At 40.0% G+C, this 25,395-nt stretch overlaps 1 protein-coding gene across 4 annotated transcripts in view; it reads left to right on the top strand.

The window, feature by feature from the left end:
- Positions 1 to 25,395, top strand: part of PTPRB (protein tyrosine phosphatase receptor type B) — a 139,129-nt gene that overhangs the window by 14,974 nt on the left and 98,760 nt on the right. For 3 of the 4 annotated variants that reach the window (XM_049883886.1, XM_049883885.1, XM_049883888.1), the window contains exons 3-4: positions 3,452 to 3,708; positions 23,128 to 23,392. In XM_049883886.1, the coding sequence (XP_049739843.1) occupies positions 3,452 to 3,708; positions 23,128 to 23,392 (522 nt within the window). Of the gene's footprint in view, positions 1 to 3,451; positions 3,709 to 22,455; positions 22,730 to 23,127; positions 23,393 to 25,395 lie in introns of those variants that run through there. The other variant, XM_049883887.1, reaches the window with a different exon arrangement.

The raw sequence follows: 25,395 nt of genomic DNA, 5'->3' as shown, positions 1-25,395 counted from the left end.
ATATATTTCTATGATGACTTTTCTCTCCTCTTATCTATTTTATAATTCTTCAATCCTTCATGTAAGAAATAATTAGAGTTCAACTCTGGCTTATATTGTGCAAATGGCTAAAACTGTATATTTAGATGTGTATTAGAATCATCTGAGAAGCTTGCTACACTGCATGTGCTGGGCCCCATACCAGATCTCATGAATCACAATTTCTAGGGGTAAGCCCAAGGCTTCAGAACTCTTAACAAACTCCAAAGGTGATCCTGATGCCTATCAAAGTTTGTGAACCACTGCTTTGGTATTCTCCACACAAGGAAACTGAAAGTGAAGGCTAAAGCTTTTTTCTTGCTTCTTGACAAGTTAAAAACACAGACATAAAATGAAGGGGTACTGGGCTTGAATATTCTGTAGGTTCTGTCTTCAGAAAAGGAGTTGTGGCTTAAAATGGAAAATGGACTTGTTTGGTTTGGGGTGTTTTAAAAATATATTTAGAAGGTTAATTGAAGACCATTATGGAAGACAAAAAATTTCTCCACCAGATAATCCAAAGCTACATGTAATGGTAATGAGCTATGTTATTCACATAAGAAATTTCCTAAGTGTTTTGATCACTTATTTAATTTTGGGAGAATCTTATTTTATCCACTGAATGAACTATGTAAGTTAACTAATTTAAAAAAAAAAAATTGTCCTTAGGAAGAACACTTTACCAACTGCTCCTTAGTGAAGAGTAAGCACAGGTTGACATGCTAAGATGTTATAATTACATGCTAGGTAATCATATTTGGAAGCTTATTTTTGTCCTAAACCGATCATTAAGATCTTTTTTTTTTAAGATCTGAGAGCTAAAATTGTCATACGTGGTAGTCTACTCAGAGGATCAACATTGGCCAAAGCTCAACATGACCAAAATACTAATCTCTATATATAGAATATTTTACTTCCCAACAATAGACAAATGTCTACTTACTTAAAGAAACTTTCAAACACCTATGGGAGGTGATTACATTACCTAACTCAAGACTATAAAATTAAGGCTGTTTCTTGGAATTTGTTGTAAAGGAATTTCACTAATAGTGTAGTTGGGACTGTTATGTAGAAGACACCTCAGGGGTAAATAAATCTGATTCAGAGTGGCTAACCCAGACCCAAAGGCAGTGATAATGGCATAGGATTCAGAAGAAGAAAAGCAAGCAGAAATTAATGGGGATGTCCAAAATTCTATCAGAGCCTAGACCAAGTAGATATATGAATAATGTTGCCAGATAAAATACAGAAAACACAGCTCAATTTTAATTTCATATAAATGACAATTTTTTTTAGTATGAGTATGTTCCAGATGTGCACTATAATATAAAATATGTCTGTATTATTATATATTTATTAATAATACCAAATTATATAAAAATACATATTAAATATACCAAATTATATAAAAATTATTCGTTGTTTATATAAAATTGTAATTTAACTGGATGTCCTATATTTTCATTTGTTGAATCTGGCAACCTTATTGTCTTAGATCCTTAGTGCTGCTGTAACACAAATAACATAACTGGGTGGCTTCAAAGAACAGAAGTTTATTTTTTCACCCTTCTAGAGGCCCAAAGTCCAAATCAGAGTCTCTGTCCTGTCAATTACTTCCTTGGCAGTAGCCAGGGCATTACACGTTTCCTTGGTTTGTAGATGTTTCTCACATGGCATCTGTTTTCCCACACTACATCTGTGCTTGCCTCTGTCTAATCTGCTCTTTTTATAACTCAGAAATGATTAGATTTAGGATACACCCTACACTGGTATGATCTCATTAATATAACATTAGATTGCATTATGGGAAGTGATTATATTACAGTATAGTAGTTTTTTTTAGTCCAGTACATTACATACACAGATATAGGGGTTAAGTTCCAACAAATATTTTGGGGGGACATGATTCAATCCATAACACTTATGTACAAGATTATTTTTACTACTGTCTACATCGCAAGGAAAGGATGCTTAATAGCCATGATTAGTTCATTAACTTTTAAGGGAACTGCTGATATTTATATCTTGCTAAATTATAAAAATGTCTCTTGCACCTTAATTCTCTTTTTGTGCTATGTCCTGTCTTCTTTATATACTTTGGCATATGAAATATATTAGTCAGCTGAAATTGCAGTGGAAAAGGATGAGGTTCAAAAGAGGGACCAGTAGGGCAGATCAGCACAGGGAAAATGCAATAATTAATGACCAGATTTAGGGGATCGTTGCCTGGCACATAGTAGTTGCTTAATGAATGGTTGTTTGAAAGAACCAATAAGGAAGTAGTAAAAAATAAAATCTCTCTTTTATTAGTCTTTAAACTGGAACTCTTCAGGGTCATGGTTTTCTAATCTGGCAAGATATAGTGGATTTTAATATCCCAAGAAGTTCCAGTACAGTAAGGAGTTGATAGAGTCATCTGAACATTTATATATATCTGCCCATAATTTATAGAACTTTCTAATGCTTCATATTATACAACTGTTCTCTAGGGTCTACTCAAAGGGTGGTCCAAAGACCTGCGCATCAACATCACCTGAGAGCTTGTTAGAAACACTGAACCTAACAGTTTATACTAAATAAGAGTTTACACTTCGGCAAGATCCCAAGGACTGGAAAGCACATTTTAAAATTATGGCTAGGTGGATCTCATTCGCAAACATACGTATACACATATTTAAATATGGTAATTCAGGCTTGCAAAACAAAGCTTTAAATTCATCTCACCAGGTCGAAAGTTTAAATCCATTCACAGTTCCTCCAGAAGATAGATAGCTTAGAAATACAACAGTCCTGTGATTTGGCACATAACAAGCAGGGATAGAAACAGTGTGCACTGCCGTTAAAGAACTGGTATTACTTTCCAAAGAATCCTCAATCTTTATGAAGTTATCCAAGCCATTAACAGTGGTTCTCAACCTGGTATTCTAACACCCCCTTTCAAGAAGTTGATGAGAACTACGAAACTTCTCCAAAGAAAAAATAAACATGCACATATACATGCAATTTTGCATAAACTTTCTGGAGACTCATGGACTCCCTAAAACCAATTTAGTAACCCCTAAAATGTTCATGGACTCCATGTAAATTAACCTCTAGATTAGAAGATGCCACATTTAAGTCAATATCTGCTTGGAGTACATTTAATTTTATCTTACTTCTACACAGAGATGAGCTTTTTCCAATACACAGTTTCCAGAACCCTTCACCTGCCATATAAATTGGATAGATGGATTAGGGAATGAGTGAATTGTATGGGGCAAATGAACACTGTCACACTCAAAATATGTTTCATCTTTCGTATAACTAAAACTTATCCACGTGCCCACTATTGAAGAGGTCTTTTATTTTCTAAAAAAAAAAAAAAAAGTGTTTTTATGTGAAGAATCCATAAAATATGAGGGTAATTTTAGCAACTGTCGTTTCTTTACCTCAGCTCACCTGGGAGCAGAAGCTTCAGTGAGAAGCACTAGAAACACCGATCCTCCCCAAATCCCCAGTACTTTTAATGCAGTTACATATAGCACGGAAAACCTCGTTAGGAATATGACAAAGGCCTTCACCAGGAGTACTACAGAAATCTACAGTCAAAGCAGCAATAAGAGGCAGAGCCCCAGTATGCAGACAACTGGAATTACAGAGTCACCATGGGTTCAAACGACTACCCAGATGTTCTCCAGCACCACTGAAGAGGTAAGGGGACAGGGGGCTGTGAAGTGTGGTTTGTCAACAGTCTCAGAAAGCCCATTGCTTGAAAAGACTTGCTTTGTGGGAAATGGCAACTACTGAAGTGGGTGGAATAGGAATTCTGTGTCCTACTGCTACATATACATGTCTGCTTTTTGTGTCATGAGAAAATCTTAAAATTAGAATTAAAATGTCTACCTCTTTATAAAGTGAAGGTAATGAGAACAACATGGTATAACTCTATTCCAGTAGGTTGGCCACATTTTCTGAAGTAAAACCAAGGTTCATGATCTTACATATGGTCTGAAAACAGAAAATTGAAATCAGCACATTGCAGGTTACCCTGCATGTATGTTGCAATCATTTATACTCATAAGGGAAGGGGAAAGAGCCAACAAGAAGAGGCAGATTCAGAAATCACTATATTTGATTTGGGAGCATGGTCAAAGATAAGCAAAGTCATGTACCATTTCCACATCAGCATCCTCAAACCCACCTGTGTCTCCAAGGTAAAGCAAGTCCATGAGATCACAGACAAATCAAACGCCTGAGAAGCAGCCATGCAGGTCATAGGCATTGGCTCATATAGGGTTTCTGTTTCAGGTGTTCATCTCTTTGATTTTGCTTTTTTCTCAGAGTTTTAGGTTGCCATTTTGGTCAGTAACAGTGTAGTTATAGCAATGCAAAATCTATGGTTTCACGTTGCAACATTTAGCTGTTCCTGAATAACCAATGCTAATAATTTAAATAATTTAAAGAAAGTAAAAGCTCAACACTATTTACATGACTTAACATTCATTCAGTGCCTCAGTTTCTTTTGTATTATGCAATATTTAACACTGCATATGGCTCCCACCAATGCATATGATTGATCACAAAACAAATATAGCACGTACATTGAATGACTCATGGAACTTTATTTTTTTATCTCAACTTTTCCTTTACAATAAATCTTTCCTGTGACCTAGTTCTTCTCTTGTGCCCTGAAACAGAATTCAGGGACGCTCCATCACTTTAAAACTCAATACTCATTCACCATACATAAACAAAAATATTCATTCCAGAAAATAACCAAAACTCTAAATTTGATTTAAAGTTAGCTTGTCCTCTGTTCTTAGTGGCTCATCTCAGTTCTCCTCCACATGGTCTTTTATCCTGCATTATACTACTCTGGATTCCTGGTCTAGGGCAGGTTTGCAAGAGGACAAGGTAGAAGATACCACTTGAGTCCTAGTCTCTGAAATCACACAATATCACTTCTGCCACATTCTATTGGTCAAGCAAATCATAAGTTATACCAGATTTAGGGGGTACAGAAATAGACTCCACCTCTTCATGGGAATTGCTGCAAAGTCTCATTGCAAAGAGGCATATGTATTGGGTAAGAGGAGTCTATAGTTATTAAACAATCTACTATAGTATCAAATCTACCAAAAACCAAAAATGCAGCCTCCAGTATGGTTTACACCTTAACATAAAGGAAAAAAAAAAAAATCCTCACAACTGGACAAATAAGCAACATCATGATAAGTGGAGAAAATATTGAAGTTGTCAAGGATTTCATTTTACTAGGATCCACAATCAATGCCCATAGAAGGAGCAGTCAAGAAATCAAACAACGTATTGCGTTGGGCAAACCCACTGCAAAGGACCACTTTATAGTGTTGAAAAGCAAAGACGTCACCTTGAGGAGTAAGGTAAGCCTTGGCCCAAGCCATGGTGTTTTCAATCGCCTCATATGCATGTGAAAGCTGGACAATGAATAAAGAAAACCAAAGAAGAATTGATAGTCTTTGAATTGTGGTGTTGGCAAAGAATATTGAATATACCAAGGACTGCCAGAAGAACAAACAAATCTGTCTCGGAAGAAGTACAGCCAGAGTGCTCCTTAGAAGCAAGGATGGTGAGATTCCATCTCACATACTTTGGACATGCTATCAGGAAGGACCAGTCCCTGGAGACAGACATCACGCCTGGTTAAGTAGAGGATCATTGAGAAAGAGGAAGACCCTCAACAAGATGGATTGACACAGTGGCTGCAACAATGGAATCAAACATAGCAATGATAATGAGGATGGCACAGGACCGGGCAGTGTTTTGTTCTGTTGTATATAGGATCGCTATGAGTTAGAAACAACTCAACAGCACCTAGCAACAACAACAATAACCATAGTAGTATTATTATTGTCTCCATTTTTCAGATGCAAAACTAGAGAGTGGCAGAGCAGGGAGAAGAGTGCACATGCCCAGACATACAGACATGTACCACACCCACTCTCACACACACACACACTCACTCACATGCACGCATGTACACACACACATGCCTAATCACCTTATTCTCTTACATAGACACCTGTTATTGAAGGTAAATGCCAAGGAGAACATGATTTAGAACCCAGTAATCACTTCTCATTAATGCTACTGCAAATACAATTTAGGATTAAGTTGACTCTTTGGAGCAGAATTTTCCATGCCTTCAGGTTTCCTTCTCTTCCTATCTTCCTCCCCTGCCAGAGTGATGGGCCTTACTTTGGAGATTTGCACTTGGGTTTAAAACTTTGTTGCTTCCTCTTGTTCACCCTCTTCCTCTCCCTCCTCTTCCTCTTGCTCTTCTCCTTTCTTTCACTCTCTTTCTCGACCCCGAACATGAATTCAATAAATTAACACATATATACCAAGAACAGTGCCTAGAAAATAGTGTTTAATTAATGTTAGCTGCTGTTGTTATTGCCACCATTATAAATAGTCATATGGATGTGTGTCTCTTCACAAGGACAAAGCTGGTGAACAGAAAGCCTGTCTACAGGATGCATTAGGAAAATGCCTAATCAGTAGGTTCTCAGCTTTGAGCTCCCGACCAGAAGCACCAGCATAACCTGGGAAATTGTTTGAAATGCAATCTCTTGGGCCCTAAACAAAAAGTAAACCAAACCAGTTACCACCAAGTCAATTCTGACTCATGATGACCCCATGAGCTGCATAGTAGAACTGCTCCATAAAATTTTCATGACTGTGACCTTTCAGAAGCGCATCACCAGTCCTTTCTTCCAAGGCATCTGTGAGTAGGTTCCATTCCCCAACCTTCTGTTTAATAGTTGAGCATTTAGCCATTTGTGCCACCCAGGGATGCCTTCTTGGGCCCTACCCTAGACCTACTGAGTCAGAAACACTGAGGGTGGGTCCCAGCGATCTGTGTTTTAACAAGTCTCCAGATCATGCGGATGCCCTGTTAAATTTGAGAACTACTAATCTAGATAAATATGGTCCTCGACCCAGAATATCTCCCCCATGCACCTGAGTTTCCCACCCTTTGTGGCACTTTTGCATATGTGAAGGCATTGTGTTATCAAGGCAGGGAGAGCAGTGCTATAAAAGCTAAATAATCAAACAGCAGAAATTAATTTATTCAATTATAACCTCCTACTGTTTCTTGGCAAAGTGTACATTCCTCAAGGAATGGGGTCTAGCAAAGTGTACATTCCTCAAGGAATGGGGTCTAGGGTAAGTAAGTGGGGTCTGGGAAGATAGGGTCCTGCTGTATGTCAAAAGAGCCTTTGTGTTAATTAGAAAAAGGTGCTTGCAGGTACACATGTTTCTACCACCAGTGTATAAGACATGGCAGTGGAATAAGGGCTGGATTGCAGCCTCCACCCACATCTTCATCCAGGGACCCCATGCAGTATACAACCTACATAAAGATACATGGTGTCCTGTACACAGGTCCAGTTGTACATCAGGCCAGATGTGGGTGTCAGAAATGTGTCCTGTATATACTAGCCCTTCCAGTGGGTCATGTGAGACAGGCAGGGCAGGAGGCATCAAGAAAGGCAATCTGTACCAGGGACTTGAGCAGTGGGCAGCAAGAGGCTGCAGGAGGAAGAGCTCAGGAGTAGGGAAGAAGTTAAATGTGGAGAAATGGCCTCCAATGGGAGAAAGGGTAGGCCATGGACTTCACTTTGGCTTGTGAAACCTGGCCAGCCTCTGCCTATTGTTTGAGCAGTGTACTCTCAAGGGAAGTCCAGTCTGGAGTCCCTCTTCACCATGTGACCTTTGTGGAGGTGGTTCAACGCAGTGGTAATGAGCTGTTGTTGTTAGTTGCCATCATCTGCTTCTGAAAGGCACAGCCTTGAAAACTTAGGAAGTACACTTCTACTCTGCACACATGGGGTCACCATGAATCCATAAGTCAGAATCCACTCGATAGCAACTGTTGTGGGTATTTTTGGTTTTGTTTTTTTTGTTTTGGATTTACCTGTCTTATAAGGCAGTTGTGAGGATTAAAATTTGATTAAGCCAAATAGTACGTTGCCTACACATAATAAATATTCAATCATGTTAACAATAAATACTAACTTTTCGTTTCTGCTTTATCATTCCTACCCTGCCTATTTCACCGCAGTGTGATGAGGTCCATATGGGCGAATGTATTATGTGAAAATGCTTTGAAAGGATTAAAATGCTGGTCGTGCATGAAAAAATGTTACTGGCTGGTTCTGATACTGCTGAATTTCTTCTTTCCCTCTCTACCCCCGCCCTGGCTCCGCCTGGGAGAGGGATTGCATTTCCTCAATTCGTGAATAGCCATTGTGGTGCTGATCTGGACTCTAACCTGTGTTTCCTTCCATGTGGCCTTCAAAGAGATCCCAGCCCAGTGTGAGTCTCTGGATAAGTGAGGAGGCAAATCCAGAAAACACTCCCTGCCAGCACTTCCTCCCAAGTCTGGGGTAGCCTCCTTCACTGTGTTACTTAAAGTATGAGTGTGCTCATTGCTATCACTGCTTTGTGGCCAGAACTAAAGGTGGGGTGATGTTTCCCTTTATGGAGGCAGAGCTTAGAAGGAGAAGTGCAAGGATGTAACACAAAAAGTCATTTCCTGATCGCTCGTCTTGAATGACTTAGATTGCCTGATGTGAATGAGGTGAACCATAACCAGGTTCTGACTACTGATGCTGCAACAGGAAGTAACATATGATGGGAAGGATCCCTGATTTGTAATTAGCATCATTCTGACGAAAGGCTACAGTTTTCTTGGTCTGCCAGTTAAAGTGGATTCCCAAGTGGCAATAGCATAAATATGGTTTACAATCCATGTGATCACTGTAGCCTTAAAATGTCAATGATTTTTTTTTTTTTCCTTTTTTGGGTTATGGGTGATTTGCATTCTTTTCAATTTTGTTCCATTCAATCATTTTCTACGGTTATTATTTTACTGGGTTAATATTTTGTCACAATATAAATCATGTACACATAAAATGCAACCACGGAGTAGAATGCGTGCATTGAAATGAGCTCTTTAACATGCTGATACTTCTGCAGCACATTGGTTCAGTGAGATGATGAAGTCTATTTCAGGCAAGGGTTAATGAAGTGGAGAGAGAGGAAGATAAAAGGAACTTTTGAAGGAAATGGAAAATGAGCTCAAAGCAGAAGTGAGGATGTACCGATTGAGATAGGAAGCCTGCAATTCTCAGCCTTGGTCACACATCAGAATCACCTGAGGAGCTTTCTAAAAATACAGATTCCAAGGCTTCATCTCAGACCTATTAAATCAGAGTTTAACGAGGTAGGACCTCAGCATCTGTGGTGTGAAAATATCATCAAGCAAATCTGATGTGCCGTTAGGTCTGAAATCCACTGGAGAATAATTGAATAGTTAGCCTGTTAGGAAAAAAAAAAAAAAATTAAGAGCAAGAAAAAAGAAGTCATAAGGAAACATCAGGCAAACCCAACGGAGGAATATTCTATAGAAATAACTCACCTGTATCATTCAAAAAGGTCAATGGCATAAAGATAATCTTAAAAGACTGAGGAATTGTTCCAAATTAAAGGAGATTAAGAGACTTGACAACAGAATGGAATACAAAATCCTGGTCTGGATCCTGTACTAGAGAAAAAACACAAAATACTGAAATAATTATAAAATTTTTAAAAATTAGGTCAGTTGATAAAATTGGAATATGGAGTGTGGAATAGATTAAAGTATTGAATCAATTTTGAATTTCCAAAATTCGATAGCTTTGCTGAGGTTTTTTTTTTTTTCTTAATTCTTAAATACACATTCAAGCATTATTAAGAATAAAGGTATAGGATATATACAACCTACTCTAAAACGGTTCAGGGAGAAGAATATATATGGAGACAGAACAAAAAAGTAAATGGACGGAATGTTAAGAACAATTGGTAGATCTGAGTAAGGGTATGTGGGAGCACCCTATATGATTCTTGCAACTTCTCTGTAAGTTTGAAATTATTTCAAAATAAAAAAGTTTTAAAAATACAAAGAGTAGAGACATTTAAGGCCTTTCTGAGAGTAGAATCCCAAAGTATGCCACTGAGTTATGGATAGACCTGTGGCTCAGACGGAGGGGAGCAGAGAGGGAGGAGAGGAGAGGAGGAGAGAGGAGAGCAAATGCCACAGTGAAATGATGATGAGTTTGCAAGAAAGAGCAGTGTCTTAGTTATCTAGTGCTGCTATAAAAGAAGTATCATGAATGGGTGGCTTTAACAAACAAATTTATTTTCTCACAGTTTAGGAGGCTGGAAGCCCAAATTCAGACTCCAGCTCTGGGGGAAGGCTTTCTTTCTCTGTCAGATCTGGAATGTGTAAGGGCGCTTTGCAAGTTTGTTCAGCTCAGGACAGTAGAGCTGTGGAGAGGCTATTGCAAAGGATATCTCTTTGCTAAGCTTCTACACCGTGGCCTGAGTAATGAGGTCAGGAAAAAAATCTTCTGATTATTGGAAGACTGGATCCTCTATGGAGTCAGGGTCTATCCAAATGGAACATGGGCTGTGTGGACACTAAACCAAACCAAAACCAAACCCAGTGCCGTCAGTCGATTCTGACTCATAGCGACCCTATAGGACAGAGTAGAATAGCCCCACAGTTTCCAAGGAGCGCCTGGCAGATTCAAACTGCCAACCCTTTGGTTAGCAGCCGTAGCACTTAACCACTACGCCACCAGGGTTTACACTAGTTCATCCTAGTGCTTGTTGTGGAGTGCCTCGAGTCAATTCCAACTTATAGCAATCCCGTGTGACATAGTAGAACTGCTCCATAGGGTTTCCTTTGGCTGTAATCTTTACAGAAGCAGCTTTCCAGGTCTTTCTCCCTCCAAGCTGCTGTGTGGGTTCCAAAAGGGCTTTGAATCACTTCATTCCAGTTCGAACCCCTGCTGAGAACTTGTATTTCTAACAAGCTCCAAGGCAATGCTAATGCTACTGGTTAGGTACCAATTCTGAGAACAACTAGTAGAACAGTTATTAAAAAAAAAAAAAACCCTTGCCGTCGAGTCGATCAGACTCATAGTGACCCTATATGACAGAGTAGAACTGCCCCATAAGGTTTCCAAGGAGTGCCTGGTATATTCAAACTGTCGACATTTTGGTCAGTAGCCGAACTCTTAACCACTGCACTGCAAGGGTTTCCAGTAGAACAGTGGTCCTCAAAACTTATTATACATAAGAATCAACCTGGGGATCTTGTTAAAATGTATATTCTGAATCAGTATATCTGGGGTGGAAATGCAATTTATCATCAGGAGTTTGAACTGGAATGGACTGGTTCGAAGCTCTGAGTTTGAACTATCAGCCTTTTGGTTATTGCCCAAGCACCTACCTAATCATTGTGCCACCAGGGCTGTTTATCCTAATGCTTAAAACCAATTGCCATTGAGTAGATTCTGACTCACAGAGACCCTATGGACAGAGTAGAGCTGCCTCCATAGAGTTTCCAAGGAGCACCTGATAGATTTGAACTGTCGACCTTTTGGTTAGCAGCTGTAGCTCTTAACCACTTCGCCACCAGGGTTTACTACATATTGCTGGATTGTGTAATACTAAGGGCTCTAGCTCTGCACTAGAATGGCTGAAGAATACAACCTTGTTTCAAGTATTTAACCATGCCCTTGTGTTTTTTTTTGTGTGTGTAGTGGTGGAGGTGTGAATGTTACTCATGTCTTAGTTATCTAGTGTAGCTGTAACAGAAATACCACAAATGGATGGCTTTAACAAACAGAAATTTATTTTCTCACTGTTCAGGAGACTAGAAGTCCAAATTCAGGGCATTGGCTCTAGGAAAAGGCTTTCTCACTTTGTCAGTTCTGGAGGAAGGTCCTTGTCTCTTTTGAGCTTCTGCTCCTGGGCAATCTTCTTATGCTTAGCATCTCTCTTCCCCCATCTCTGCAGTACTGACTTATTTAATCTTTTTAGTATCTCATAAGAGATTGGTGCAAAATACACCCTACACTAATCCTGCCTCATTAACATAACAAAGTCAACCCATTCCCAAATGGGATTATAACCACAGGCACGGAGGTTAAGGCAACATATATTTATAGGGGACACAATTCAATCCATAACATTGTACCCTTTGGCCCCTAAAATTTATGTCTTTGCCACATGCAAAACACTTTCACCCCATCATATCACCCAAAAGTCTTAAATCAACTCCAAGTCCAAAATCTCATTTTCTGAATCATCTAAATCAAATATGGATGAGACTTTAGGCATATTCCATCCTGGGGCAAAATTCCTCTTCATCTGAAAACCTATGAAATCTAGAATACAAGTCATCTGTTACCAAAGTACAATGGTAGAACAGGCACAAGGTAGACCTTTCCGTTACAATAGGAGAAATTGGAGAGAAAGAAGGCATAACAGGCACCAAACAAGTCCAAAACCCACAAGAACAGTTTATATTAGCTCTCAAGACTTGAAAATAATCCTCTCTTTTCTGATACCATCTAGGAAATGGCCCCACCCTCCAGATTCTGGGTGATGTTCAAGCCCTCTGGATTCTGAGTGGAGACCCCTCAGCCCTAGGCTCCGCCTTCCAGGTCCTCTCGGACGGCAACTCAGCTTGCTCAGCTTTGCTGTTGTGTGCTGTCAAGCCATTTCTGACTCATAGGACACAGCAGAACTGCCCCATAGAGTTTCCAAGGAGCAGCTGATGGATTCGAACTGCTGACCTTTTGGTTAGCAGCCTGAGCTCTTAATCACTTCACCACCAGGGCCTAGTTTTAGGTAGTCCCATTCTCCTAGTCCATCTGAGTGGCAACCCCACCACCTTGGCCCCAGCAGGCCCTGTTCTTCTGCCCCTTGAGCATGGCAGCCCCACTCCCTCAGCTTTAGGCAGCGGCCCCATCTCCCTGGTATGCATAAACAGCAGCCCCACAGCCCAGAACCAAGTTGGCAAAGATTCAACTTTTTGAAACATAGGAAGCTGTGACCCCACCCTTTGAGATCCAGAAGATGGTGGGCCCACCCTTTGAAACTGGGAAGGCCCTGCTTCCCGTGCTCTTCCAACAGTTCTGCTGATCTTCAAGATGCTACAGGAATTGTCGTTCTCTATTCTTGGAGGACAACAGATGCAGCTCCTTTGGCTTGTTTCCTGCTTGTAGAACTCCAAGATGCAGGCAGCATTCTTTCCTTCAAGTTTCTCTGTCCCCTTCTGTCCAAGCTGGTGGGTTTTCTGCTGTAGTAGTCAGTTAGAGCCGTTAGTCACAGGCTTTATCGCTTTAATAAAAGATTGTGTAGCCACGTCCTTGGTGAACATTCTAGGACATGTGTCTTTAGTTTGTACACCAGAATTTTCCAAATCTTTAAGTTCTGTTTTTACTTGCATGGTCTGTTTTTAAGTCCATCTCTTTCCCCTGGCATTTTACTATAAGCAGCAAGGGGAAACCACATTGCCACTTTAAAATATTGCTTAGAAATCTCAGCCAGATATCCAAGTTCATTGCTTACAAGTTCTACTTTTCATAAAACATTTGAACATAATTCAGACAAGTTCTTTGTCACTGCATAAAAAGCATTGCCCTTCCTCCATTGTCCAATCACATGTTCACTGTTTTCTTTTAAAGCCTCACCAGAAGCACATTTAACATCCACATTTCTGGCTACATTCTATTGCTGGCACCATATGTATTCTCTAAAACACGAGACTTTCTCTGTAGCTCTCCTAACTTCCTCCTGAGCCCTCAGCAGAATTGCCTTTGATGTCCATAATTCCACCAATAATCTCTTCAAGGCAGTCTAGGATTTACTCTTCAAGGCAGTCTAGGATTTTACCATTAGGCACCTTAAAACTATTCCAGCCTCTACCCATTACCCGATTCCAAAACCACTTCTACATTTTAGGTATCTGTACTCTGTCCCGTAGGGTCGCTATGAGTCAGAATCGACTCAGTGGCACACAACAACAACCGATAACTGAGACACGATTTGGTGCTGCAAGAATGGGGTGCTGCTCTAACAAAAAAAAAAAATTTTTTTTTAATTAAAAAATTAAAAAAAAAATTTTTTTAATTAAAAAATAAAAAAAAATTTTTTTTTAATTAAAAAATTAAAAAAAAATTTTTTTTAATTAAAAAATAAAAAAATTTTTTTTTTTTTTTTTGTTAGAGCAGCACCCCATTCTTGCAGCACCAAATCGTGTCTTAGTTATCGGTTGTTGTTGTGTGCCACTGAGTCGACTCTGACTCATAGCGACCCTACGGGACAGAGTAGAACTGCCACATAGAGTTTTGAGGGAGTTTCTAGTAAATTTGAAACTTTTGGTTAGAAACCTGAGCTCTTAACCACTGCACTACCAGAGCTCTTAGTTATCTAGTGCTGCTATAACCAAAATACCACCAGTGGGTGTCTTTAACAAACAGAAATTTATTTTCTCACAGTTTAGAAGGCTAGAAGTCCAAATTCAGGGTGCTGGCTCTAAGGGAAGGCTTTCTCTCTCTGCTGGCTCTGAAGGAAGGTCCTCGTCTCTGCTGAACTTCTCTGCTCTTTGTCAATCGTCAAGTGCTTGGCACCTCTCTTCCTCTGTCTCTGCTCTGCTGTCTTGTTTAATCTCTTTAATATACCAAACTTATTGATTCAAAATACATCTTACACTAATCCTGCTTCGTTAACATGACGAAGACAACCCATTCCCAGGTGAAATTATAACCACAGGCAAGGATGTTAGGATTTACAACACATATTTTGGGGGGATATATTTCAGTCCATAACACCATCAATATATAAATAGACATTGAGCTCCACAACCTGGGGATATGGGAGAGATTAGGAAGAGGCATAACTGCTTCCTTCAAGTAGTCTATCATCTAGCCAATGGTTGCATCATTAAATTTTTGAAAACATGACAAGATCCTTTGACCTTCAGCTTTGATCACTGTGAGCTCCAACACGCAGGATCTCTGAGATGTCATGTGTCTGCCTCATCCAGCAGAGAAGGGTGAAGTGAGGGGCTGTATTGAATTAGATCTGACCGATAGGCTGTCAGAATGTATACCCAGGGTGGCACCACCTTTCTGTATTTAAAAGTAAAAAATCCAGATTTTTTACATGTAAAACCTTCTGATTTTCTCAAAATTACCTACTTATTCCAACTTTTTTTTTAACCTTGTGATAGCTTTTTTTTTTTAATTTTAATTGGCTTGTTTATTACATTAGATTTTTATTAATCCATGCAAATAGTGACTAGCCTCAGGGATGGTATTTAAAAAGTACATTTTTTTAAAAAAAGTACAAAAGAATGTCTAAAACTGGGAGGTCAGCCTAGATTTTTTTTTTAATTAATTTTTTTAAGTGAAAGATTACAAATCAAGTCAGTCTCTCACATATAAATTTATATACACCTTACTACATACTCCCACTTACTCTACCCCTGATGAGTCAGCCTGCTCCCTCCTTCCACCAACTTTTGTTTTTAACAATGTAAAGATTACTCTTTAAAAACCAGAAGAAGCACACATGCTGGCCAAATAGTAAACGAGCCTTCTGTGCATTGTCCAGAGAGCTCATGGAAAATGCTTTAGCAAAGTGATATACAGAATAAAAAGAAGATAGCATTTACCCTTCAATCTCACTTTCTATGGGAGATGAAATAGATGTTTGGTTATTTGTTTTCCTATTCCTTTTCCCTAAAGCCAATGTTATCTTAAGCCATGTTTTGTTTATTTACTATCCTAGGGTTTGGTGAATAAATGTTCCTGAAAATCATGACCTTGCTCCTGAAACCATAATGCTTAAGCATTAATTCCACAATTTAATTTATCTTCAAGTAGACCCATTTGGAAGGTAGGGTGGTAGGGACTGAAAGATGAGAATGAAGGGGCAGCAGAAGTGATTCAGGTTGAAAAAGTGATTCGTTTACAGTCACATCTGGTTGTAAGCCATTCTGCTGTCTTTAGCTATGCCAAGCCCATTTCCTGCAGATTAAAAAAAAAAAAAAAAAAAAGGTGGGGGTGGGTAAGAGGGTGAGAAATTGATATGGGGAAAAAAAAAAAAAACCCCACCAGGAAACCTTAGAGAAGTGTCTGAGAGAGCCACGGAGCCTGCTGTTAGAGACATATCCGGCACTTCCACCCCTCCCTTGCAGGATTTTTAAAAAAATCTTGGCATGGCCAACAGACTGAATAGCAGTTAAACGTCTTTTGTGCTAATCTACTAAAGAGTTTCTCCTGGGTATGAGATTGAAAGCAATGATAATTCATTGTCCTTTGGATGTCCTCAGGAAGACATTCCCATCTGTGGACTTTGTCATTCTCTAGTGTTACTGGGGGTGCTCAGTATTGTCAGCTTATTTCATTGTTATTCATATAATGTTATTAGTATATTAATAATCAAAGTACCTAACATTTATTGGGCCCTTTAACCAGGAACTGTGCTATGCATATTACATGCAGGATCTCACTTAATCCTAGTAATCGCCCTCCAGACACTTTTATTATTTCCATTTTCCTGGGGACCTGTGACCTATGAAGGTTAACAAGAGATTCTTGAAATAGAAGTAACCCAAGCTGTATCTCTAAACACCAAACAGTATAATCACAGTCTTTTAAAAAAAAAAAAAAAAAAAAAACAGCTGCTTACCAATATTATTTTTCTTTAATTCATAAAGCACCTCTTTTTATATGCCTGGCACCTGTGCAGGTTAAAGTTGTTCTCATTTTTGCCATAACTTACTATTGAATCAGTTTCCAAATCAAAATTTGGAAAAGGATTTGGCAGGTTGTAGTTGTTTTTAATTGACACACACCCCCAATTGCTATGCTTTCTTCTCTTTAAAAATATCTGGGGAACAGCCTTGAGTGAGATTCACACAACAAAAGTGCTTTGTCAGAAAAGGCACCAGAACTGGGCTTTCCTCTAACAGTTATTAAGTTTGTTGTGTGTTGATCTGTTTTCTTTTAGCATACCTACTTTATTTTTACTGAGAAGTTATAAATATCAAATTATGCATGTTATACATTATAAATGTCACCAAGTTACATATTTAATTCATTCTAAAATTGCTCAAGACCATCTAAATCACCTGTGTAGCTTCTTGTAACCCAAGAGCTCAGCAAAATTTAAGAGAAAAGAACAAGATATCATTAGCTCTCCAGATACCTAGAAAATGATATCTGGTGCAGGGTTTAGGGTAGCAGGATTGACAATCTGACGCTTTTGTTTGGAATTTGAATAGTTCTTTCTCACCAGCTAGAGCAGGGGCTCTTGTTAAAACACAGATTATTGGGCTCTCTATCTCCAACATTTCTGACTCTTTAGGTCTGTGAGGGGGGCCCTAGAATTTGCATTTCTAGAAAGTTCTCAGATGATGCCAATGCTTCTTTTTCAGAACTACTAATGGATGCTAGAAACCCTGGTGGTGCAGTGGTTAAAGCTCTTGGTTGCTAACCCAAATGTTGGCGGCTGGAACACACCAGCTGCTCCGTAAGAGAATAATGCAGCAGTCTGCTTCTGTAAAGATTTATAGCCCTGGAAACCCTATGGGGCAATTCTACTCAGTCCTATAGGGTCGCTACGAGTTGGAATAGACTTGATGGCAGTGGATTTAAAGGCTGCTATCTCTGTCCCCTTTCTCCTTTTCCTACTTTCATTTTTCCTCACACGCTTATCTTTTCCCACCTCTTTCTCTTTCCCCTCAAAAATCAATCTCTTCTTCTCCTTCTCCTCCTCCTCCACCTTCTTCTCATTCTCATTCTTTATTCCTTTACCCTTCCTTCTTTTTCTTCTCCTCTTTTCCTCCTTCCCTTCCAGGGTGGTATTTTAGACATCCAACAGGACCCTGTTTAGAAGGACTTTTGTTTAAAGTGTATTTATTCACTTACTATTTACTAAACAGCTACAAAGATTCATTCATTCATTCACTCATTTATTCAACATGTATCTGTTGAGGCACTACCTCTGTAAGAAGAGCAAGACAATGACTCCGCCCTGATGGAATTTCCTATATTATGGGCAAGGCAGATAACAGGGCATGAATATGCAAATAATTAGATAATTACCAAATGTAACCAATGATCTGAATTAAACAAATGGATCTGCTGTGATGGAAAACAATAGAGACATTGTTCTACCCTGTAAGGTCAAAAGGGACCTGCCCCCCATGAGGGTATGTTTAAACTGAGACCTAAAGAACGAAACAAAAACCCTGGTGGTGTAGTGGTTAAGAGCTACAGCGGCTCACCAAAAGGTTGCAGCTTGAATCTACCAGACTCCTTAGAAACCCTATAGGGCAGTTCTGCTCTGTCCTATAGGGCTACTACTAATCATAATCGACTCAACAGCAATGGGTAAAGAATGAAAGGAAAATAGTGAAGCAGAGAATCTGAAAAAGAGTGGTCCAAGAAGAGAAAATATCAGGCATAAAGGTACCGGGGCAGGAAAATGTCAGCTCCATGGGGGTGTCCTCAAAACCTAGACCAGTGCCTGGCACACAGTAAGTGCTCAATGAATGAACAAATGAGTGAATGTATTGTCAGATCCAGGCAACTGGAACATAGGAGGCAATTGAGAGAGAGACAGAGGCAGATCATGGAGGGCCTTTTAGGTCATGGGTGAGAAATTTAGATTGACCAAGCACCTGGACCCAGTCACCTGCCCTCCTCTCATCCACCCAACACCCCACCAAGCTGTTCCCAACCCAGCTCAAAAAAAAAAGAAAAAATCTACAGTAGCAGTTCTTAAAAGTGTGGTCCTAGACCCCTGGTGACCTGTATCATTCTGCATCATGTCCATAAAATAAAAAGATCCATGCTTTTAGCCATGAATTAATAATTACGTTGTATAATTATTACCTAGTTACTATTTTTAAAGACAGCTCCTTTTGTTTAGGCTTGACTTAAGTCTAATCAAATGCAGCCCCACCCTTCCCATGTAGTCTGGGAAAGGTTTTGTAATGGAAAAGAGAAAAGGTTGTCCCTTTAAACATCACAGAGTGGCTGGTCTCTAATTCCTGGAATGCAGCAACTTCTAAAACAAATGCAGTGTCATTATGCAGGATAAATAGGTTCAAAAGAAGTTGAGGAATTCCAAACAAAGATGAGAACAAAGAGAAAATGAATCAATTTATTTATATTTTTTACAGTAGTTTCAAATAAACTCTTAGTAGAAAAGATAGTATCTGGCAGCTTTTTCCAGTCCCATACTTCCTTGAAACTATTACAATTCTGATTACTCATATTAATGTCTGTGCTTTTAAAAAGGAAAACTGTAATCAGTAAAAGCCTGAGTTGAAAATTTCCTTCCTTATTTTGTAAAAACCCAAACCAAACCTGTTGCCGTCAAGTCAGTGCCGACTCATAGTGACCCCACAGGACAGAGTAAGACTGTCCCACAGGGTTTCCAATCTTTACGGAAGCAGACTGCCACATCTTTCTCCCACAGAGCTGCTGGTGGGGTTCAACCGCCTACCTTTTTGTTAGCAGCTGAGCATTTAACCAGTGTACTACCAGGGCTCCTTATGGGCTCTTTGTTAGTTGTTGTCGTTGCTGTTAATTAGGAAGTCCTAATTATTTGACAGCAATGCTCTGAACCTGAAGAGTCTCCAAAATAAGAATTGGCAGTTATGTACTTTGGAAGTCTACTTCTGGTCCTTTCCTTCACGTGTTGCCATGATTCTTTTTATACATGTTGAGGATATTAAAATAAAGACACATCATTCTAAATATATGTGTCCCTCTTTGACAGAGCAAAAATAAAATCATCATATTTAAGGAAATTACTTCTTTTTCTAATTCCTGTTTCCAAGGGCATTATTAGTGGATCACTGTTAATACCACAGAAATTGGAAGTATCGAAACTGTGTTGTTGTAAAGATATTTGGTTATTGCCCTGTTTGATTGGTCTTCTTCGAGTTTTACCTTTTTGGTGCTTTTACCTGCATTGTAAGGAGGGTTGGTTAGACAGTATGTTGGAAATAAAATCTAATTCTAAAATTATTAACTGATAGGGTACAGTATGTTGGTGGGTGGCAAGTGGTATTTAAAAAAAAAAAGATGCTTGGAAAAGCTTGGAGGAGATAGGATTTATTGAAGATTTCTGCAAAGGACAGAAGGGTATTAATATATTTTGGTGGAAAGATTTCAAATCTGAAGGACAATCTGTGAGGAAATTTTAAAACCCCAAAGGAAAGAGCAAAAAGAAGGATGGACACAGATGGCTGAGCAGCATAAGTTAGGTAAGTGATCCATCTATGTGATGAATAAATTTAAAAGAGAGAGAAAAAAAAACCCGAGATTTAGAGGCACATATGTATTATTAGGCAAACTAACACTTGTTAGCACAGCACGTTAATGTTTGCAAAGGTGTTTTAACATAAGTAACCTTATAGCTGTGTATTCAGAGCAGGTATTGTTCCAGTTTTACAGATGAGGAAACCACACTGGCAAGAATATGGCAAAAAAAGGGGTGTTTGAGAAGTAAAAAAAAAAATTTTTTTTTTTTGAGAAGTAAACCAAACCCTTTGGGTCAAGTCAATTCCAACTCATAGCAACCCTATAGGACAGATTAAAACTCCCCAGTGGCCCATAGGGTTGCCAAGGAGTGGCTGGTGGATTCAAACTGCCATCCTTTTGGTTAGCAGCCTTAGCTCTTAACCACTACGCCACCAGGGATTCCATTTGAGAAGTAGTAGGGTTGAAAAAAAGACTCCCGTAAAAGTTGAAGGCAACAGAAGCCTGTAATAAGACTTGCACTATGTAAAGGAGGGGAAGAGGCTGTCTCTAATGATGCTGAAATGCATACAAGGCTGTGCAAAGCCATTGAACTTCGGGGCTGGGGAGGGGGACACAAAATATAAAGAGGAAAAGCTCTTTAGTAAAACTAGTGACCTGAGCAGAGATTTCTGCTTTTCTAGAAAATCTCAATGTTCTTTGAGTGTCTGCTAACTTGAAATCTCTGGTCTGGCAGAAATTATAGAATCTTGGAAGGGGTAGACACTTCATTTTCTCATTAATAGATTTTTTTTTAACCCCATGTTTTCTAAAAGAATCAAAATAATTTTCACTTTTTCTTCTTTTTTTTCTGCTTTTCCTCAGAGTAGATACCCTGGTATAGTGGCAATAAATCTGACTCTGTGTATAACCTATTTGAAAAAGAAGGGAATATGTCATCCTTTCTATCGATTTAGCTCTAGAGTATTTTGTTTTGGAAATTAAAATGTGGAATGATATTCAGCTCCCCTCTTTTGGCAGTGGTTAAGGATGACACTTAAAGAAAAGCAATAAAAATGTTTTGCTCTTCAATTATTGGGAGCTATTGAGAAATCCATTTTCAGATATGTAATCACCCAGGTACTGAGAAAGTTACTAAAAAGCATAAAGTTAGTGCTGGAGACTGAGTAAAAGCATAAAATTAGTGCTGGAGACTGAGTAAAAGCATAAAATTAGTGCTGGAGACTGATAAGTGCAGTTTCTTTGCAGGTTTGTGGGGAGGAGCCCTGCTGGTGCAGTGGTTAAGAGCTCTGCTGCTAATCACAAGGCTGGAAGTTCAAATACACCAGCTGCTCTTTCAAAACCCTATGGTGCAGTTCTACTGTGTCCTATTGGGCTGCTATGAGTTGGCATGGGCAATGGGTTTTGTTTTTTGAGCCTTCACAATAGTATTTTCCACAAATGAGAGTTTATGTTGTTTTGTTCTGTTTAATTGGTTGGACAATTGTGGATGGAATGGCTTTAACTACTGGATGGTCAGTGATGAAGCTGCTTTGCTTATGGGTGAACAATTGGTGGTAATTATATTCGTTATTAGTTAGCACCATTTGAGAAAGACACCAACCTAGTGAATGGCAGAAAAGAGTGAAAGTCAAGTTGACCAGGTATGGGATCATTTTGGGGTCTTTTTCCCTTGCTGTTATCAGGGGATGCCCGTTGAGACAAATAAATGCTTTGAGGTGAGAAGGGCAAAAGCACTCTAATAAAAGGTTTCAGGAAAGAGTGTAGCGACCTAGGGAAATCTGCTGTGGTCAAGTTTAATCCTGGGAAAAGAGGCCCTGGAGAAAGCAGATGAGGAAGATAGGAAGGAAGATTGGGAGGGGGAGGCGCTGGGTGTGGAGGGAGGAAGGGGGTGAGGGAGGGGGCCTGGAAAGTGAGAGGGAGCTAGTACTTTGTGGCTTAGAGGACTGAATCGAGGACCACAGAGTGGGGAAAAGTGAAAGTCCGGGAGGAGGTAGATCACCTCGGGCCAGGCCGGGACCCTTGCCCGAGAGGCGGTGGCGCGGAGCAGTGGGGACAGCTTGGCCTGACTCGGGCCCCTTTGGCAGCCTGAGGCGTTGGCTCCTCAGGGCTCCCTCCCCAGTGCATTGTTCCTTTGCTGGGAGACAAGGAAATTGCCTTTTGATTGCGGAAGTCCGTGGACGGGGCTCGGGGCGAGGCAGCTCGGGTCAGAATGGCAGCGTGGGAAGGGCGGCGCGCTGCCTGCCCCCGCCACCTCTCGCGTCCTCAGCCCGCCCCGGGCGGCAGCAGCAGCAGCAGCTGCGGCTGCGGCGGCCCCCGCGCGTCGCCAGCCCCGAGGGAAGCGCGCTGCGCCCGCGGGGCGCGCTGAGCGCGCGCAACAAGTGGCCCCGTAACCCGCCCGGGGCTGCTCCCTGCACGCCCGCAAGCCTTGCTTCCCCGTCACCCTGCACCCGCCCTCAAGGCTGCCCCGCGTCCGAACTCCTGTTTAACCTGGGTCTTAACCACTGAGCGCAATGCTGAGCCATGGAGCCGAGTTGGCCTTGTGGATTGCACTGAGCCTGCTGCAGGTGAGTGCCCGAGAAGGGGTCAGGGGCTGATGCATCACCTCTTTGCGGAGAACCAAATTCCCTCTCCACTTTCCTGTCTCCCCGGTTGTGTTTTAGTGAGTGAGATGGTAAAATTTTCTTCTCTTCCTTGAGAACGATCCTCCTCTGCGCCCCAGCCAGACTAACACCTCATCCTGCTGTCAAAGCCAAAAAGCCACATCTCCCTCCAGCTGCTCCCGAGGGAAAGCAGCTGGGGAGAAAGTTGCAACCTGGTTCCCCCCGCAGGCGCCAGCCTTTTCTCTGGCTGGAGAGTAAAGGGATGGCCTGAGACTGGGGGCAAGCTCGTGAAGCTTGCAGTGGACACATCCCTGAGCAGACCGGACTGCAAGCTTCAGCTGCTGTCTCTGGTTCCTTTGCAGACTGGACTGGTGGAGCCAGTGAGATGCAACATCAGCCTGACGGAGTCCAGGGTCTCCAGCCGGTCCGTGTTTCTCCGGTGGAGAACTTTGGGGTCACCCTGTAACTTTAGCCTCACCTGTAGCAATGACACCGAGTCGCGCAACCCCGTGCAGATAAACACCACCACCTATGAATGGAACTCCAAGGATTTACAAGCGGGAACCACCTATAACTTCACGATTATGTCTCAGGATGGAGAAGAGAGAACTGTGGTCTTGCAAACAGGTAAAGGGTGGCAAGTGCAGTCTGGACGCCCAAGCCACTGGAGGCTGGGCCCTGCCTTTTCAAGCTGGTGTTTCATTTGAGTTCCAGGCATACAAAAATTAAAGGTAAAAATACCCATGAAGATGAATACTGACAAAGATTTCTAATTTGCTTAGATGTGGCCAGAAGTGACTTGGTTCACTTTCATAAATGGCCTTAGTGCTGAAAACAGAAGACTAGCCACTTCAGAGTGCAGCAAAGGAGAGCTACTCTGGGATGTGGAGGGAATTTGTCACAGTGATATGGTTTGAGCTTCCATCACACTAAATTGCCAAACCCTACCATAACTATAAGGAAATGTTTTTGGAATAAATAATGCAAGTGTGAGGGTTAGGGATATGCATTCCCTCTACTTTGCTTTATTGTGGAAATCCTCAGGGGTAAAATAGAGCCATTCAGAGCAGGGAATTAGAAAACTTCCCTCAAGTGAGGGTATGAAAATGATTTTGTATCAATGAGTAACTAAAGCAGCTTAATATCCAAGAACATCTGTTGGTTTCTCTATACCTCAAGTCAATCATTTTCCTTACACTCTGATAAGAATTTGTCTTTGTGGCTTCAGTTTTCTTACCTGAAAAACAAGTGTTAGGCTTGGTCATTCAGGTCCAAGTTCCTACCAAGTGCCAAACACTTAGATCATTTTTAATACTCACATCCACCCTCAGCTGTACTGTAAATCCTCTAACAATTTTGATGTTTTATGATTTCATGAGTCTTTTAAAATTATTGTCATGTGCTGCAATAGTGAAGACTTACTTGAATCCAGAAATTCCAATTTCAGGGAAAATTCTGCAAGTTAAATTTAGAAATGAGTTGTCCTTACCAGTCTCTCACATTTCAACCTGTACAAAGATCACTTCTTCAGCTACAGATTTGTAAAGAGGTGCGAGAACTTTCAGTTCACAGGGCAGTTAAAGCAGAGTCAGGAAACCATTTGGTAAGATATTTGTTGTGTTTTTATAGGGAATCAAGAGAGACTGAAATCAATCACATATTTAAAACATTTTACAGATGTTTAAGCAGCTTCGTTTTTCATCACAAAGTTGTTGGTTATTTAAGGATACTTCTGTTAACACTCATATTGCTAAAACAGCGATTGTTTAACATAGAACTTCCAGATGTGCTAATTGCATTTGATAAGGTGCTTGACCAACTAATGTGTGTGTTGAAAGGATAGAGTGATTTGCAAAAATAGATGAGTTTCAGAAGCTTGTAGGAGAAGAGATAAAGATCTTAAGAGGCCAGAATGCATTTGTTTAATCAAGAGGATTTACTTTTTGGAAAATGATTTGAAGGAAAGGACTCATTGTGGGTGTTACTTGTTAGAATGGGTTTTGAGTTAAATTATGCAAATAGGTGTTTCAAGTACAATATTTGCATTTTATTGATTATATTGAGTAAAACAAGACTTCATCAGCATCCACCATGTGTTAGAATCAGGGTTTTCATAATTTTCTTAAGGAGGTACTTTTTACAGATACTTTTCACCATAAATTTTATGAGCTTCATAATGAATGTGAAGAATGAAATTTGCAGGTGGTCTTTGTGTAGTTATTATTTTCTCACACTGATTTGTATGATGGTATAATCTTTCCTAGGATTTTCTATATATTTTTTTTAAATAAAAATATTTATGTCTTAGGATATTTTAAAAATTGTCTCAGGGAGGATTTTTTGGGCAGCTGGTAGTTATTTATTTATTATTAGTAGTGCTTTCTATGTTTTAAGGATATATGTGAAGTTTTCATTTAGCTAGGAGAAAGTACTAGTATTCCTATATATTAATTGCTATGCTAAAGAAATGAGCTCTATAAATCATATTTTGTTATTAAAGCAAGGCCAACTAGTCATGTCATATTAAGTATGGAACAGAACTTCAAATTAAAAAAAATACTCAAATGTGCTGTGCTTTCCTGATTCCATTTTGCCTGTCTTATTGGTCTAGAATAAAATAGAATGAGAGC

Source organism: Elephas maximus, chromosome 4 (assembly GCF_024166365.1).
Source record: "Elephas maximus indicus isolate mEleMax1 chromosome 4, mEleMax1 primary haplotype, whole genome shotgun sequence".
NCBI lineage: Eukaryota > Metazoa > Chordata > Mammalia > Proboscidea > Elephantidae > Elephas > Elephas maximus.
This window is presented reverse-complemented; position numbering and strand designations above follow the sequence as displayed.